The sequence below is a fragment of the Carlito syrichta genome, unplaced genomic scaffold (genome assembly GCF_000164805.1).
Source record: "Carlito syrichta isolate Samal-C Ts95f unplaced genomic scaffold, Tarsius_syrichta-2.0.1 Scaffold312120, whole genome shotgun sequence".
NCBI classification, from domain to species: Eukaryota; Metazoa; Chordata; class Mammalia; order Primates; family Tarsiidae; genus Carlito; species Carlito syrichta.
Genome location: NW_007256216.1, coordinates 291,764 through 310,237, shown reverse-complemented (window position 1 = coordinate 310,237; position 18,474 = coordinate 291,764). Strand labels below are relative to the sequence as shown.

Below are 18,474 nucleotides of genomic sequence, written 5' to 3'. Positions count from 1 at the left end.
CAAATAAAATATTTTAGGAATTGTGGTTTTTTTTTTTTTAAGTAAAAAAAATTTTATTGTAACTCGTATATATTTTTTGAGTCCGAGTCTCACTCTAGGAATTGTTGTTCTTGAGTATCTCCAAAAGTCAGTACTTTTACAAAGAAATAAATGAAACAGTGAGTATTGCAGCAATCGGAATGAGCAGTGCTTGGGGATAGAAATGCCCCTGCAGAGGAAAAAAAACGCATCACAGAACAACATACTTAGTAAAATTTATTTTAAAAAAAACAAACAATAATTTATGCCTTTGGCAAAATAAAGGATCTTTTCAATATAAATGTTTCTTAGAAAATGTATGAAAAGATAATATAACATATAATAAATCAATATTAACATTACAGTGAAAGTAATAATGATTGTATAACAATGACAAGTGAAGATATTTCTGGTTCTTTACACAGCAGTATTTCTGGAAGGTTCTGATTCCTTTTTTCTATAATAGAGATGTGCCCTCGCCTTAAAAGAACCTGATGCACTCAAATCTAAATTTAGGAAGTCAAACAATTAAAGGATATTTATTAGCATCACAAAATAATTCTTTACAAAAGAAATCAATGGAAAGGTTTCTGTCAGGGATCCTTAAAACAGCAACTTTTCCTGATATGTTTAGAACGTAATTAACCAAGGGCACATGTCCCCAACTTCTTTCTGTTTATGATTCTATTGCATAAAGGGAGGTATACCCTGAAGAGAGGCGGTGACTTGGGCTTCAGGCCTGACTGGAGAATGTATGTTCTTAGAGTACGAGGAAATGGCCGGGGCTGGTGGAGGGCACAAGTTCTTTCACTCTTTTGTTCCTCTTATCCTGAGCTCTTATTTTGTTGTCTCAACTGCTTTCTGATAAACTCTGTTCACCTGGTTCTTTCAGGAGCAAAGGAGGGAGTCATGGTAGGGGGGCAGATTAATGAATTAGTGAGGCACTCCAGCAGAGCAGAGGGAGAGGAGAGTCTGGGATTGTGTATGTGGTTGTAGCTGGGGGAAGCAAGAGCAATCCTGAACCCTTGACATGATGCTTTTAATTAAGGCCCCCTCACCCAGTAGGGCCACCTGACTCTCTAAAGAGCAGCAAGGCCCTGTCTAGCCCTTCCCTGGTGGGACCCATCCTCAGGAGAACAGATGCAGAACTATTTATCACACTCCTCCTGGCTCCCTTCAGCACAGTGGTAGTGCTGCTCACAGAACTCCTGGATCCGGCTGCAAGCTTCCAACATCATCACCTCAGGGACTGTGATGACCACTCGGAAGAAATTTGGGTACTCAAAACACTGCAAAAATAAAAGTCTGTTATTTTTGGAGCAATTGAATATGGTACTGGACCACTTTCAAATGGCCAGAACCCTAATCAGCAAGATGCAGTGATGACATTTCATCAGGGCTATTGGTTCATTCAGTCACCATCACCAGGATGCTAAGTCAGTAACTGTGTTAATTAACCTAAAAAGGGGCATGTGAAACAAGCTTGATTTCCTCTCACCTAGAATGTTTGCTTACAACTTTTTTTTCCTGGTGTGGATGGGATTATGATGGGGAGAAACAAATTTTAAATAGAAGCCCTGAGACCTATCCGTTTGAATTTTATCAGATGAGAATACATTTTGTTGGAGGAAAAAGGTCTGGCTAAAACCCAGCTCAGGCTTGCTCTTGGAGCTCTAGAAACTTGAAAACATCCTTAGAGAGACACAAGCACTCACCGTTGCTGGGAGGCAGTGGACAGATTGCTCAGCAACTAACCGCTCAGTGAACTCCACATCGTTTGCAAATTCTGGGAAATGTTCCATCTCAATTCCAACCTACACCAATAATAAGAGGGAGAGGCAAACTTATCAGAAGGAGGAAAAATGGGCCAATTTCCCATTCCAGAAATTAAGGTAGGGACTACTTTAAAAGATATCTTGGAACTCTACAGTAGATACTGATAACTAAGAGTACTAGCACTTATGCACACACAGAATTTTTCTTAAGGAAGAGAGGATATTTTTATATTAACAGTATATTGGGCCAGACTCAGTGGCTCAGCCTGTAATCCCAGCACTTTGGGAGCACGAGACAAGTGGATTGCCTGAGTCCGCAGGTTTTAACTTGGTGAGACCTAACTCTATAATAAGTCAAAAATTAGCCGGCCATGGTAGCACGCGCCTGTGTTTCCAGCTACTTGGAAGGCTGAGGCTGAACGATCACCAGAGCCTAGCAGGTTGAGGCTGCAATGGCCGGGAGCGGCCACTGCACTCCAATCTGGGCTACAGAGTGAGACTCCAACTCAAAACAAAATAAAACAAAACAAAACAAAAAACAGTGTATTGAAGAGTTCCTTTCTGGATGCTGATAAATGACAGCCGGAAATAGAATGTCAGTGTTTCTCAAAAGAGGCACTATTAGCATTAGGGCCAAGCAATTCTTCATTGCATGGGATAAACCCGCCCATTACATGATATTTAGCGTCCCTGGCTCACAAAATGGCAACTGCACTTCCCAGTCATTCTGAAAACGAACAAAATTTCCATACACTTCCAAATCATCTTAGGGAACTAATACCACTCCCAGTTAAGAGCTAAATGGTATGAAAAACCTCTTATTTGTGTCTTAAATCTTCCCTGTATCTACATATAAAATGATTCTTTGTACTGAAGAATAACATCATTTGAAGAGTTCTATGAGCACGAAGGTCAAATTACATCAGCAGACAATTCAGAATAAGATAATTCCTAAACTGACTATCTCAGGAGTCTGACTGGTTGTCTTTGAGAATGGTGATATGCCCTGAACAACCACCTGTGGCAGTCCTGCTTACCGGCTTCCCTTTGCTTTACAACATGTATAGACTTACTGCCTGCCACCCACATACTTACCATGAGGTACATGGCTCCAGAAGGGCGGACTGGCCTGAGTCCAGGTATGGCGGCCAATGCCCCATAGCAGAGATCAGAATTAGACTACAAGAGAAGGCAGAGAGAAATCAAAGATCAAAATTTAAGTAAAAGAGAAACCAAGTTATTAAATAAAAATAGAGCCTTCATTGAAGGCTGGGAAGCTGGCATAAGGAGTCAACAAGAAAAATCTTCTGGCATAAGGAGTCAACAAGAAAAAAATCCATCACTGGAAGTTTTTGGCCACGAACAGAGTGAATTGCCAGAAGAGAGAGAGATATATGGGTGGATACGTACGCTGATGCCACCTCCTGATATGGAAGCCCCATATTGAAACATTGCTCCAGAAATGAGAATCAATTATTTCTAATTCCACTGGTGGCATTCTGACTCCCAAACTCCCAAAGTGGAAGACCATGGGCTGTCCTTACCTTGAGAAAGCTTAGAGTGTTGTGGTAGAACTCTTGAGGGGTGCGATGCAGGATGTTTTTCAGAGCTCCCTGGACAATAGTGCAGGGTCCCAAGATCCTCTGACTCAGTTTCACCAGCCCATCTCGGATCTAAAAGTACCCCCCAAGGAAACACATTATGTGTAGCTTTTGTTAAGCAACCCTGTTTTGAAGATTCTTGTTCTGGTCTTTCTATCTGACTTTTTTTTTTTTTTAAAGACAGGCTCTTGTTCTATCTCCCAGGCTGGAATACAGTGACATAATCACAGCTCACTACAGCCTCAAAATCTTGGGCTCAAGGGATATGGGAACATCCCTTGAAACAGGTGTGTGTGACTAAACCCAGTTCTTTTTTTTTGGAGAAGTGAGTTCTCTCTATGTTGCCCAGGCTGGTATCTGGCCTTCAGCAATCCTCCAGTTTTGGCCTCCCAAAGCACTGGGATTATAGGCATGAGCTATTACACCCAGTCCTGTGTCAGATTTTTAATCTTGGGAAAGGTTAGTGCCTAGTGGCTTCCTTTTTTTTTTTCTTTTTTTTTTTTTTTTTTGCCCATACTGGAGTGCAGTGGCCACTCCCGGTCACAGCAACCTCGACCTGCTGGGCTCCGGCGATCCTTCCATCTCCCTAGTGGCATTCTTAGAGCAGATAACCTGGGTTTGTAGCCCAGTTCTGCCATACCCTGCTGTGTAACTGTCAAGAAAAAAGAGAGGAAAAAAGCTTACCTCATTACCACTGAGCCTATAAAGTAAATATTTACTCTAAATTATACATAGTATTTCACCACATTGTTCTCACCTCGTTACCAAAAATGTCTCTTCGGTCATGGATGAGGATCCAGCCCATCCTCCAACCAGGAACTAGCCAGCGCTTAGCCAGCCCTCCACAGGACAGGATGGGGACGTTGGTGCTGAGGGTGGCCAGTGGTTCATATTTGCAATCCGAAAACACCTGAGGAGAAGAGGTGTTTGTTATAGTTATCTTCTTGCTTACTTCTACCTGGAATCCCAGGCCCCGTGCCTCCCACCCTTTTCCTTATATCACTAGGGACAGGGTCTCAGATTAATGGGCTCATCCCTACCCAAAGCATGATGTGGGATTCCAAGAGGCTTCAAAGAAGACTATCCAACGACATTAAATGAGGTAACTGGTCTGAATTAAAGAAAGCCTAAAATAAAGAGACTGACTCTCGCCCAATATTGTGTACAACTCTATAAACCCGGCTCTGTGGAATTAGTGCATTACATACTGGAGTTACATATTTTTAAAACTAAAATATGGGTCCACAATCCCCTATCTGAAATTCCTGGGCCCAGATATGTTGCAGAATGCAGAATGGTTTGGGCTTTAGAAAGGTGCATTTACCATACATTATATAACACTCCCACAGCAGTCTAGGATACTACCCCAATCAAGAATTTGAACACTTCTGCTACTTTCCCTACATTCTTAACAAATATGTAGATCCATAAGTGGAATAAATACAAATCTACTCATATATTTGTGTCAGGTCAAATCAGAGTCTACAGTCAAATAACTTCCAAGAGCCTCTGATTTTTCAAAGTTTCAGAAAACTGGCTAAGGAGTTGTAGTGTCTACATATTTGTTAAGAGTGTAGGGATACTGATTTGCTGTACTAAAATGATTAGGAATTGCTTCTGATTATTCTAGTTGCCACCCCTAAAGTTCCCATAAAGTAAATTTGGTATTGAGATTATTATAGTGATAGATCCTGATCAAAACTTACCATGTCTCCATAGATTTCATCAGCTAAGATGGGGACACACTGCCTTGCAGCCACTGGAAAGAAGGAAAACATGCTGAAGTCTTTTTTTTTTTTTGAGTTGGAGTCTCACTTTGTCACCCAGACCGGAGTGCAATGGCCACTCCCGGCCACCGCAGCCTTGACCCACTGGGCTCCAGTGATCCTTCCGCCTCAGCCTTCCGAGTAGCTGGAACTACAGGCGCGCGCTACCACGCCCGGCTGATTTTTTGATTTATTGTAGAGATGAGGTCTCCCTGCCCAGGCGGTTCTCGAACCTGCGGGCTCAGGCAATCCACTCACCTCAGCCTCCCAAAGCCGTGGGATTATAGGCTGAGACACCGAGCCCGGCTTCTGAAGTCATTTTTAATGAGAATTGCCTTATTACCAAATATTCACCAGGTCTTATTGTGCTTTGCATTTCATGTTTGTGTGTTTTGTCTGCCTTTTTAAGAACTGTATATTCTTCTAATACTCTTCTACATTTGCCATTTAATTAAGTAGATATTTCAAACCCATCTTCCACAGAAGTGGAAAAGAGGCAAGTCATTCTCTTTTTTCTCCTCCTTTTAGGCAAGTCCTACCACTCCTGGGGCACACTGTTGACTAAAGATACCAGTGGAGCTTCCCTACCTCCCTCCCAGGCTTGGATCTTAGGGAAAGACTCTTTTTTTGTCATTCCAGGAAGAGGTTAAGGATTCTGTCCCCATCTCTCCTCTTAAAATGAAGTCAGCTGGACTTACCTGCCAGAATTTTCTGAAGATGACTTTTACTGAACACTGACCCACAGGGGTTGGATGGATTATTGACAATGAGGCAAGCTGTCTTTTCATCAATCAGAGATTCCAGTTGTTTCAGGTCAACTTCCCAAGACTTCTCTGGCTGGAGAGGAAGAATGAGATGATGATGATGATTCTGGGCCAGATGCAGTAGCACACTCCTGTAATTCCAGCACTTTGGGAGGCTGAGGCAGGAGGATTGCTTGAGGCCAGGAGTTCAAGATCAGCCTGGCAACATAGCGAGACCACGCGAGACCATAGCGAGACAAAAACGCAGAAAAATTAGCCACACACAATAGTGCACGCCTGTAATTCCAGCTACTTGGGAGGCTGAAGTGGAAGGATTGCCTGAGCCCCAGAAGTCGAGGCTATGGTGAGTCGTGACTGTGCCACTGCACTCCAGCCTGGGAGGCAGAGTGAGAACCCAACTCAAAAAAAAAAAAAAAAACGATGATTCTGAAAAATTTAGGGGAAATATCCACTTAACTCAAGGATGCATTGTAAATAATTTTTTAAAATGTATCTTTGGCCTCAACCACCCACTTTCAGACCTTCCTTTGCTGAGGTAAAGGTCACATTTTTATGGGGCAGTAACTAAGCACTTGAGTCTAAAATTAAGGAGTCATTTACCAACAAATTGTAGAGTTTGACTTCAATTCCCATAGATTCAGCCAAAGTCCTATAGAGAGAGAAACCGGGTCTCGGAACCAGGATATTTTGCCCTGGGTTGGCCAACACAGCTAAACAAAGTTCAATAGCCTGACTGCAGCCACTTGTCAGAATGACATCCTGTGAAGAAAATAAAATGTTAAATTATTTAGAGGTTTCAAGAGTAACAGGAGAAGAGAACTTGTCAGAGGGGTGAGCTGGGAGCAATAATGAACTTCCTTTACCAAGTTCTAAGTAAAGTAGTAGGGACTGTACTAAGCCAAAACCAAAAGAAATTTATATGTTTATACATGTCCATATCTAACTGTTGTTGAAATGTTGGGCACTTAAAAGGAATAAACAAATCCCTTTAAAAAGGACAGGTTGGCTGCGATTCATCAGAATTCCATGAAACAGCAATGTTGGCCTTGGACTTTTTTCACCCGGTTATTTATTTACTTTTAGCCAGAGATTTGAAACCTGGCTGTTCTCTGGAATACAGATAAAGGACCGCTCTTAAGTTAGAAAATGTTGACCCCACACAGTAGACTTCAGAGGGAAGGATGACACTTAAATTTGGTACTGGACAGGCACAGTGACTCACACTTATAATCCCAGCACTTTGGGAGGCTGAGGTGAGAGAATTGCCTGAGTCCAGGGTTCAAGACCAGCCTGAGCAACTTGGCGAAACCTCGTCTCTACAGTAGATAAATACATGATTAGCCAGGCGTGGTGACACGCACCTATAGTTCCAGCTACTTGTAAGGCTGATGTGGAAGGATCACCTGAGCCCAGCAGGTCAAGGCCAGCAGGTCAAGTGGCCCTGAGCATGCCACTGTACTCCAGCCTGGATGACAGAGTGAGATTCTGACTCAAAAAAAGAAAAAAGCTTGGTACTGACATCCATTCAGTATGCCACAGTACCGCTATCCTTCTCTCTGAGTGGCCTTATGGTAAATGAGAGAAGTTCAAAAAAAAAAATAGATCCTGTTGGTAAAATTTTTAAAAATAATTTTTTGATGTTTATAAACTGTTCTCAAATGATCTGTAGACAATCAAATTTAGGTAATCTCTGGGTCCTTTGAACCTTCTTAAGATAGACACCACATGAGTTGTATGTGATGTCGTTATCACACTGTAATGACATTAATTATAATCACTGAGTAGTGATCCCAACTATATGAGAAGTCTTTGAATTGCTAAAGGAAATTATCCTCAGATTTTCTCCCCTGAAGTCTTTACTCCTTATGGAACAGATACAAGGAAAAGGAGGTATAGTTTGCCCTAAACTGCTTTAGACTGGTACCTTGAATAAGGCTTACCTTGGCTTCCAGGGGTGCTTCGGGAGAGTGGTAATAAGAAGCAATCTCCTCTCGACTGGATAGGTACCCTGAAAGAAAAGAGTGAACGTGGAAGGTGCAGTTCTCATCCCTCAACTGACAGCTATGCTCTGGAGGGTCAATATGGAGTCGGGCTGCCTTCTGCCTTGCTCAGAGGGCATTCCATTTAGTATGGCTCTCAGCCACTGAAGGTAAAGGAGATTTACTTCATATTTTATAATTTTAGTATAAGTAAAAATGCATAAACAACAAGAAAGAACTCCCAAACTGTAAAATACTCTGCACCGTCTTGACGACAGTGATTACGTCTTATTCTGTGTAAAATAAAAAGTTGAGACAATTCCTAAATCTCTTTTGGGAACAATAGTTTTTGAAAAGTTATAATCAATGCATTAACACAGGTGATCCATTTTAAGTTTTTTATTATATAATTTTCCTATAAGTATTTTTGTACAAATATTTTCTTTTAAATTATTTTTTGTACAGTATTTCCAAATATTGGCTTATAATCTTGAAGTATTGGCAGTTTTATGCTCATTAAAATATTTTGCAAATTTATGTCCAAAAAGACAAGTTAGCAAGACCAGAGGTATTCTTTCATAATGTTTATTAATTTAGTAAGCACAAGTATGTCTCTCAAAATTACACAAGTCAGTCCTTCAAATCAGCACTCCCTTGATTACTAATGAGGCAGAACAGTTTTCTAGACATGCATTATCATCTATATCTCCTTTGGGATGAAATGTTTGGAATTTTGTTTTTCTCAGGTTACATTGGTCCAGTGAAATTTTGTTTTTCTCAGGTTACATTGGTTTTCTAATACTTTGGATATTAAATATTTCTTTATTAAAAATAAATTTATTAAAAATAATAAATTTATTTATTTATTAAAAATAAACTTATTTTTTATAACCTAATGTTCAGTCTTCATTTTGTTTTGGTTTTTATTGAATGAAGCTTTATAAAATGCAAGTAATCAACCTAAAAACCATATCCTTGAAGTGTTTTTAAAACTTGATTTTAGCATGAAGTTGGGTTTTTATTCTGCATTAAGAATATGTTTCTATGTACACATATACACAAGGGAAAAAATGTTCAATACTGAAAGTCAAGGAATCACTTATTTTACCAAAATCTTTAGGGTGGAAATTGTAAATAGATGGAGAAAATTAAACCTAAAGAGAAATAACTTATTTCTATCAGAAACAACCTCCTATCCTTCGATATGACAGTCCATTCTTTGTTGTTCTATTGTTGTTGTTGTTGTTAATGTTGATATTTTTGATCTCTTTACTCTTTTGTGTGTGTGTGTGTGTGTGTGTGTGTGTGTGTGTGTGTGTGTGTGTGAGTTTCACTCTGTCGCCCAGACTGGAGTGCAGTGCCCGCTCCCGACCACTGCAGCCTCAACCTGCTGGGCTCTGGCGATCCTTCCGCCTCAGCCTTCCGATCTCTTTACTCTTAACCAGTTGCAACTGCCTTTCAATATGATCAGGACCATAATGTGAGGTCTTCAGTGTACAGAGGTCTTCAGTGTACAGAGAAGGAGAACTAAAGCAACGTAGCTATTTACATAGAGCAATAAGAATATCAATTTAGGACCTAGAGGACTTGGTAAACAAGCAGCTCCAGTCAGACTCGAGATGTTCATATTATAATTGGTAATGATACAGTAGGAGCATTATTTGAGAAATAAGCTTGGGAGCCTAGAGGGGAATTGTCAGTATGCCAAGGGAAGCCAGAAAAGAAATTAGATCTTGGTGCTTTATGTTTAAGTATCCTGAGGCCCCTTCCCCCAAATCCAAAGGGCCATTCACTCTTAGCCTCTCCTTAGGAATCATGCATCAGGAAAGAGGGGAAAATTGCTAGATATTTAGTCCTATTATAAGAGCACTAGGCTGGCCTCAGTGGCTCAACCTGTAATCCCAGCACTTTAGTAGGCGGAGGCAAGTGGATTGCCTGAGCCTGCGGGTTTGAGACCCGCCCAGGCAACTTGGCAAGACCTCGTCTCTACAATAAATCAAAAATTAGTCGGGCGTGGTAGCACACGCCTGTAGTTCCAGCTACTCGGAAGGCTTGAGGCGGAAGGATCACCGGATCCCAGCAGGTCGAGGCTCCGGTGGCCGGGAGCAGCCACTGCACTCCAGTCTGGGCGACAGAGTGAGACTCCAACTCAAAAAAATAAAAAAAAAAAAAATAGAAGCACTAAAGGTTTGGAAGTCACCAGGCTTAGAGTCTTAGGAGAATCTTACCAATGGATGGGGCATAGCCGTTATATTTCCCTGAGTCCAAGGCATCTTTCATTGCTTGGGTAACTTCAGGATCTGTCGGCAGGTTTCCAAACACAGTAGGGTCCCCTGTTTGTAGGAGAAAAAAAAAGCAAAAGGAGCCACCAAGAGATTACTCTCCCATGTCTAGTCCTTAGGCTCACTTTCTACATTTATATTCTCCACCCATATGACAATCTCTCAGTTCTTTCCCCAACTCACCAATTGACAGAGAAATAATGGTTTTGTTTGGATTTGGCTTCACCTTCATGCTGTCCACGATGGCCCGAATGGGATTGAAAGTTTTGTTGGACATGTCTGAGGGCTTCACGGACCATCTGGCCTTCCTGCCTTTCATTTTTCCCAGCATGGCGCTTCTCCCGCCGATGCTGACATGCACATCCAGAACTGAGGGGAGGGCGCTATTGCCATTCGTCTGAATCACGTATGAGTCCATCACGGGCAAAGACTACAGGAAAAAGAAATAGGTTCCTGTAATGTTTAGGTAGCTTTACTGTGCGTGAGGGGAGTTTAAAGACTTTTTGCTGTGATGGAAAATAAAACAAAAATCTATTCTACAATGTTAGAGAATGTTCAGTTAAATATCTATGATAAATGAGATTTTCTATGTGCTACTATAATCCCTGTCAAAGCTTAGCCATGTTCTAAATAAAACCAAGGAGAAATGATATGAAAATTGTTAAATGATGAAAGCATAAGTGCTCCCTTCTTTCCACTTATCTGACAAAGAGTCTCCCTGATGCTTCAACATTCTGTATCTTGCCCATTGCAGAGACCCAGGAACCACCTTATTAGAAATTTCCAGCTAATATTATTGTTAGTAAAAGTAAAGCTCTGTCCTATAAGCATCTTATGATGCTAGTTGGAAAAAGAAGTCAAGACATCAAAAAGAAAAAGGTGAGCATCCCAATTACCACCACCGGATCAGCTGAGCCTTGAGATTTTTACCTTCCACGTAAAGGAGAAGCAGCCTCCAAGAAACCAAACCTGAAAGCTCACTTAGCTCTTCTTTGACAGGTTACCGTGACTATGAACTCAGATACAAATCCTGACTCCTGAAATAGTCTCCACAAATGGGCGTTGGACCTGAAACTCTTAGGCCATTGGTTGGGACTGAGAGTTCAGCAGGAAGCCCTCCCCTTAGCCTCTTTCCTCTCCTTCCTACTCCTCAGAGCTTCTCAATCCTAAACCAACCCCCCACCCTCAAATCAGGAATTTGTCCTCCTTCCAACATCTGGAAATTCTGTGTTAACTCTTTCAGGACAGTTGGTGGATGTTTGAGAAGACTGTAGTTCTGATTACAGTTGGTCGGTTTTTATTAAATCTTTTTTTGTTACAAAACAACCCATTAAAATTTTAACGGTACAGAAATATACGAAGTAAAAAGCACAAGTCCATCCTTGCACCCTGCTACCTATACATGCCGATCTCATTCCCAGGCATAGGCAGTGGTAATGATTTGACTCTTTCTACCCATTTAGATAAATAGATACATACATAGATATGGAGACAGAGATAGAGATACATAGATCCATATTTTATAATTGTCAAAACACAGACACGTGCTCTACATCATGTTTGGCAATTTTGTTGTTGTTATTGTTTTGTTTTATTTCCTACATCTCAGACTCCTTTCCTTGACAGTCCATAGAGTTTTACTCCAGTAAGAACAAATTGGGACATTAAAGTCAATTAAGATCCATTCAACAAATATCTTAAAAGTATAGTCTCTAAGGCAGCTGAAACCCATGCAGTTTTAGTCTTTTTTTTTTTTTGAGTTCGAGTCTCACTCTGTCGCCCAGGCTGGAGTGCAGTGGCTCGCTCACGGCCACTGTAGCCTCGACCTGCTGGGTTCAGGCGATCCTTCCACCTCAACCTTCCAAGTAGCTGGAACTACAGGTACATGCCACCATGCCCAGCTAATTTTTTTATTTATTGTAGAGATGAGGTCTCACCAAGTTGCCCAGGCTAGGCTCAAACCCATGGGCTCAGGCAATCCTCTCACCTCGGTCTCCCAAATTGTTGGGATTATAGGTGTAAGCCACCATGCCTGGCCCAGTTTTATTCTTATACTGTGTATGAATTCTTCCTTTATCTCCTATAGGGTTATTGAAAGAATATAGCATAAGTGTTATCTACACACTACCTGTCAGAAAAATATATCCTGCTTCAAGGATGACACAGGGAATCAACTGAGTGTTACTGTCTCTAGATGGACAGAGGGTCAGAGGTGTTAAAAAAATATATTCAATGATACTTGTTAAAGCATGGTGAGGTAGACTTTATTCAGGACCACTGCAATGGGGTTTTGCAGTGGGAGAGAGAAATGGGGTTTAATTCCAAATACAGCATGGGCAAGTGGGGATTTATAGCCAAGGAGCAGGGTATACTACAAGGAAACATCAGGGGTAAGGGAGATTCTGCAAAACTGAACTAAAAGGACTCATGCTGAAGACAGATCAGGGTGATCAGACATCACCTCAAGAGACGGCAGAGAATGAGAAACACAATCAGAAATCAAGGGTAGGGAGTCGAGTCTTGCTAAAATGACTTAGCAGGGTTCTTTGCTAAAACTAGATTTTGCCAGAAAGTGCATTGATAGGCCTAGGAGAAGGTCCAGGAGCCTGACTAAAGTTTAGTCAATCAGAGAATCTTTGTCAGAGGTTAAGACCATACTTCTTGATATTGGCCTTTTTTTTTTTTTTGAGTTGGAGTCTCACTCTGTTGCCCAGACTGGAATGCAGTGGCCGCTCCCAGCCATCGCAACCTCGACCTGCTGGGCTCTGGCAATCCTTCCGCCTCAGCCTTCCAACTAGCTGGAACTACAGGCGCATGCTACCACACCCGGCTAATTTTTTATTTATTGTAGAGATAAGATCTCGCCAAGTTGCCCAGGCGGGTCTCGAAACCGCGGGCTCAGGCAATCCACTCACCTCAGCCTCCCAAAGGCGAGGGGCTACAGGCTGAGCCACCGAGCCCGGCTGATATTGGCCTTTTAATAAGTTAGATCAAGCAAGGATGGGATTTCTGAAACTTAAAAGGCTATTGTGACTGATTTCTGTCACTCAAGGTTTAGATTTTCAAGGTGACTTGAGTCTAACTTCCCCTTTCATACACACACACAGCCTGCAAGACTGATGTCCTGTCTCCATCTAGACATTAAAGCAGGAGCCTTAGGTTATTCAACTGTTAGTACCCTCTAAGGCAGCAGTAGCATCAGTCTACCTCTGCATCTGGTTTTCAATTCTCCCTCATTGTTTGGCCCCCTGGAATATTTATTTTTTTATCTTTAGAGTTCAGGCATTTTGTTATTTTATCCAATATTTCTAGGTATTTGTGATTGAAGGTTTTCTATGTTATCCTGACCTCAGTATTGCCAGAAATAGGTCCCTTTTCTTACTAATTTGAAATGTCACTCTTACCTTGTATTAAATTTCTCTTTCTCCCTGAATCTGTTTATGGCATACTCCGTTCTAGAATATTTTATTTGAGAATGAACATTTTTACAGTTCTTTATACACACTGCCAGGTTGCTTTAGAAAAGGCCAGTTACCTTTCTATCAGTAATTGTTTGTAAATCCTGAGAATTATGTTCTAAAAAAAAATTTTTTTTGCCAAATTAAGTGATTGGGGGACAATTGTATTAAAGTGGTGCTGCTATTTCTGTCCCTTCCATTTTAGTGAGGGTGGCCATTTTTCATGCTTATTAATTATTTGCATGTTGGAAGTTGTCCACATGCCTCACCTGTCTCTCTTCAGGGAAACTCATCTTTTTCTTAGATGGGATTTTAGCCTAGGAAGCTACCGCAGGGCTACAAAACCACTGCTTTGAGATCACTGGCCTCCACTTGACTGGCTCCTCTGTCTCAACTCTGGCTGAAACTCAGGTTTACAGATCAAAGGACAACAAGCACCACAGGATTTTGGCAGGTGGTCCTGCAAATAGTGCGGTTGACGCAGAATCTGCAGGGCCGAGAGGGTATGTGAAGGGGCAAGGGCTGCTATATCAGAAGGTCATCACCACGAACACATCCTCATTTCTGTTTTGGCAGCTGACAACTGAAACTCAGTCAGAAGGAAAAACAGACAAAGCAAACAAGTTTTGGTAATACCCCCTCTTCTGTAACTAATGTTTTCCCTCTGTAGAAAGTGAATAGCAGGGAAATGAGAGGATCTAACTCTACTTAGGAAGCCTTACCAATGCGAGGTAAATTTTACTGGGCAGTCAGGGCCCAATAAACCGTAGATACATTCACAAAAGGCTACACCAACCAGCCAGAGTTAAGACTTTTCATTTAAAAACCAAACAACTTTCACTTACTTTTCCCTTAAGTGTCAAACTATTACTTGCCATTTTAAAAAGTATTTTTTAATGTTTTAAAATTGTGGTAAAAATATGTAGCATTAAATTTACCATCTTAACCTATTAAAAATAATGTACAGTTAAGTTGTATTAAGTATATTCACATTGTTTTATAACAAATCTCCAGAACTTTTGCAAAACTAAAACTTTATATCCATTAAACACTAATGTCCCCTTCTGCCTCCCCCTAGTCCTTGGCAACCACCTTTCTACTTTCTGATAGAACAGTATTTTTAAAATAATTCCACCACCTGGAGATAACCACTGAGACTGTTTCATCTCCACTTTACAAATGAAAACTAAGTCACATGGGTAGGCAGGGGTGAGTTGGAGCTCAAGCCTTGCAATCTGGCTCTAGATCTCACTACACAAGGCCGCTCTCTATTTAGAGAATAAAGTGAGTTGAGAAATACAGTCCCTTCTTCCCTAAGGAATATAAAGAGAGAAAACATGAAGAAAAAAAAGTCAGCTGGGGAAAATCTTAACAAAATAATGAATTAATTGTTTGAATTAAGCATGGACCATTCACCTGTCTTTTATTGCACATTTTCTTATTAGTAATTTTGTCTCTTTCCATCCTGAATTGTCATCAATTATCACTCATCTATTGGGTATAGAAAAATGTTATGTTTTAACTTCCATAGAAGACTGTAAACTCCCTGAGAAAGTACACAGTGGGAAACCTTCCTAGTCCTCTCAACATCCTCCTCTGTGTTTAGCATGAAAGTCATGCTCAATACTTGGCCAGTTGGCAATGAGCAGTGTATAAACTAGAGGAGGAAATGGTAGAAGTGGCAATTGGAGGGAAACCAAAGACCTTGCATATTATAGTATTTATAGATTGTGGAGTAAGGAATTTAGGAAGGATTAGGAGGGTAGGCTGGACTTTGGTCATTTATAAAGCCTTACATTTATAGAGTTTTGTGGCTTAATCCCACATTTATTATCTCAGTTATCTCTGTGTGTGTGTGTGTGTGTGTGTGTGTCTCTCTCTCTGTCGCTGTCTCTGTCTCTGTATCTCTCTCACACACAGACACATATACACATATACACATCTTATAAGCTAGAGAAGGAAAATGTTGTCAGAACAGAGAGCTGAGTTTTCTTTTTTTAACTAAACTTTTTGTTTTTTAATAGTTTTAGATTTACAGTACAGAGTTCTCACATACTCCTCTTCCAGTTTACCCCTTTTTAAAACATATTATATTACCATAGTCCATTCTTAGTCACAACTAAGAAACAATCATTGGCCAGTTAATATTTACTAAACTATACTTTATTCAGATTTCACTAGTTTTTCCATTAACATCCTTTTCCTGTTCCAGGATGCTATCCAAGATATCATGTTACATTTAGTGATCATGTATCCCTAGTCTTCTGTGGTCTGTGACAGTTTCTTAGACTTTCCTTGTTTTCATGACCTGGGCAGTTTTGATGTAGACTATTCCTTAATTTGGGTTTGTCTGATATTTTGCATGGTTAGAAGGGGTTGTGGGTTTCAGAAAGACCAGATGAGCTTTTAAAGTTTTGTCAATTCACTTCACACCAGAGTGCTAAAGGTTAAAAAAGGGATAGAATCTTCATCTGTTTGCTGATTGAGCTACTTGCTGGCCACCTCTCTCATGGAGCTTAGCAAATAACACCATCCTGTTTGTTTTGTGCTTTGCATAACCGTTTAAGCCACACGCATTAACTCTGTCATTTTTATTTTGATGGAACTTAGTGTTCCTTCATTTGTGAATGGCTGGAGCCTGAATCCCACCTCAGTTCTTACCAGTCATCAAGAGTGTCATTTGTACTCACAGAGGAACCCTCCAAACAAATATGCCTAGATTCTTGGGAAATAGTTCTGCATTCTTGCCATTCTGACATTTAGAATAATCTAGAGTCCAAACCATGCTCTAACCCATCAGCCTACTCCTGAATCACATTATGGAGGTACCCTTGTTGATGAGGTATGCCCCCCCCCGGGCAGATTCCCACCACTGCCAATCCTGACTCCCCCCAACCCCGGCATTTTCCTGCTTCTGGATACTTCATTAAAATCAGATCAATATGTAGTCTTTTGTGTCTGACTGCTTTCACTTAGCATAATGTTTTCATGGTTCACCCACATTGTAGCATGTATCAATACTTCATTCTCTTTTATGCCTGAATTATTTCCATTATTTATATTGGGTCTACCATACCATATTTTATTTTTCCATTCACAGGCTAATGAACATTTGGTTGGTTTCCTAGTTGACTGTGTTTTGATAACTGTTCAATATCTACTAATTGAAAGAATGAAAAGTCAAAATGAAATAACGTTAGTCAGCAGCTTATTTTAACCCACCTTCCAATCATTAACAAGAGCCCAGATGTAGTTACTGATCATTGTTTTGTAACCCCCCCAAGCATGCTTTGTACTAACTAAATAATTTTATCTAAAATATTTGTTGTCTTCCTGCCATAAAAGGCCAAGCTGACCTAATCTATTGTGACCAGCGCTTTATGACCTATGTGACACAAACCACCATCCCATCACCATGGCCACAGTTTCTGTGCTTACCTGTCCTTCTCATCTATGTGACTGACCCCCTCATCCGCCTGTCATCTATTACCATGACATCAGCTCCTGTGAATGCTTGCCTGTCTGCCCTCCACCCCCCAGAAAAAGTTTTAAAAGGTTCCTAGTCTCAAGCTCTAGGGGTCATGCTTTCTTTAAGTTTTGCCCCCCCCCCCATCTTGGAGGGGTGGATTCACCCTCTCTCTCTCTCTTTTCTAAATAAACTATTTTTCTTAATCTAATTTCTGTGCAATTCTTTGCATCTTACCTGTGGTCCCAAGCCACTAACCTAGCATTTTGGTGGCCCACATGGGGACTTTACTCCTCATGGAGTTCTCTCCACACTTTCTCTTGCTCGCCTCTTTTTCTAATTTGAGTATCTCTGTGGACTGTGCTGGAACTTGGAAAGTAACTGACAGTTCTCTTTATCCTCCTCTCCTTCACCACCTGATCTGGTGAGCTACCTCAGTTTTTTTTCTGGTACAAAGTTACAACTCCAGTGAGTCCATGCATTATCCTCTCCCTCATTAGAAAGACTGTGAATGAATTAGAGAGCTACCATCTCTGCTAGAGAGCTTTACTCATTGAGAAATCTTGGTCCCAAGTGTCCTGAGCGTGCATAGAAGCACCCTTGCTGCCGAGTAGAAGGACTTCCTCCAGTGGACCAAGAGGATCAAGGGAATGCCCTTTCTTACTCAATACCCACACACTCAAGTTGATTCCACTGATTCTCAGTATTATGATACTGAGAACATGGGTGGGGTTTTTTTTCCACTTTCCAGCCACTCAAGATCATTCACAGAACCACTCCCTCTTTTCTCTTTAGAACTTCTCACAGTAAACCCTCAATATGGGGTAGCCAAATGCCCCCTCCATGGAAATACATTCCAGGGATCTCAGGACCCTCTAGCTAGAGAGGAGCATCTGCCCTAAGTGTCTCCTCAATATCACCTAGGCAACCAGGAGGACCGAGGCAGGTCCCTTGCCTCTAATACTCTCCTTCAACTTGAATTCTATTGCCATCACAAGAGCAAATGGTCTGAGGTTCTCAAAATGGTGTGCCACCTGGACCCTTCTTCTTCCTTTGGCATACTCTTTCTAACTCCATCTTTAATTACCTCGGCTTCTTCCTACTTTCCCTCTTGACAATTTGGGCCCAGCTGACCAATCTCCCCTTTTCTTTCCATGTTCAGCCTCTTCCCTCACTACCTGATAACACCCCCAACAGCAACCACAGTAGCTGCAAAAAAAATCAAGTCACATGCACTGCCTCTCCTACCTCCCCTTTCACCTATTCACACTCGCTCCAGATGTCCCTTTAAACTTCTCAAACTCTGTTCATCAGCTTCCCCTTCAAGAAGTGGCCAGGGTGAGAGGTATTTTTTTTTTTTTTTTT

The 18,474-nt window shown here is 41.1% G+C and overlaps 1 protein-coding gene across 1 annotated transcript; it reads right to left on the bottom strand.

Annotated features, from left to right (window-relative positions):
- Window positions 1-543: 543 nt before the first annotated feature.
- TAT (tyrosine aminotransferase) lies at window positions 544-11,201 on the bottom strand. Its single transcript, XM_008069572.1, has 12 exons — window positions 11,116-11,201; window positions 10,369-10,615; window positions 10,132-10,236; window positions 7,865-7,932; window positions 6,525-6,683; window positions 5,859-5,997; window positions 5,101-5,153; window positions 4,152-4,304; window positions 3,338-3,466; window positions 2,889-2,972; window positions 1,734-1,832; window positions 544-1,307 (listed from the first exon to the last, which is right to left on the bottom strand). The coding sequence occupies exons 2-12, from the start codon at window positions 10,601-10,603 to the stop codon at window positions 1,167-1,169; spliced, it is 1,365 nt and encodes a 454-aa protein (XP_008067763.1). The 5' UTR covers window positions 10,604-10,615; window positions 11,116-11,201; the 3' UTR covers window positions 544-1,166.
- Between the last annotated feature and the right edge of the window lie 7,273 nt (window positions 11,202-18,474).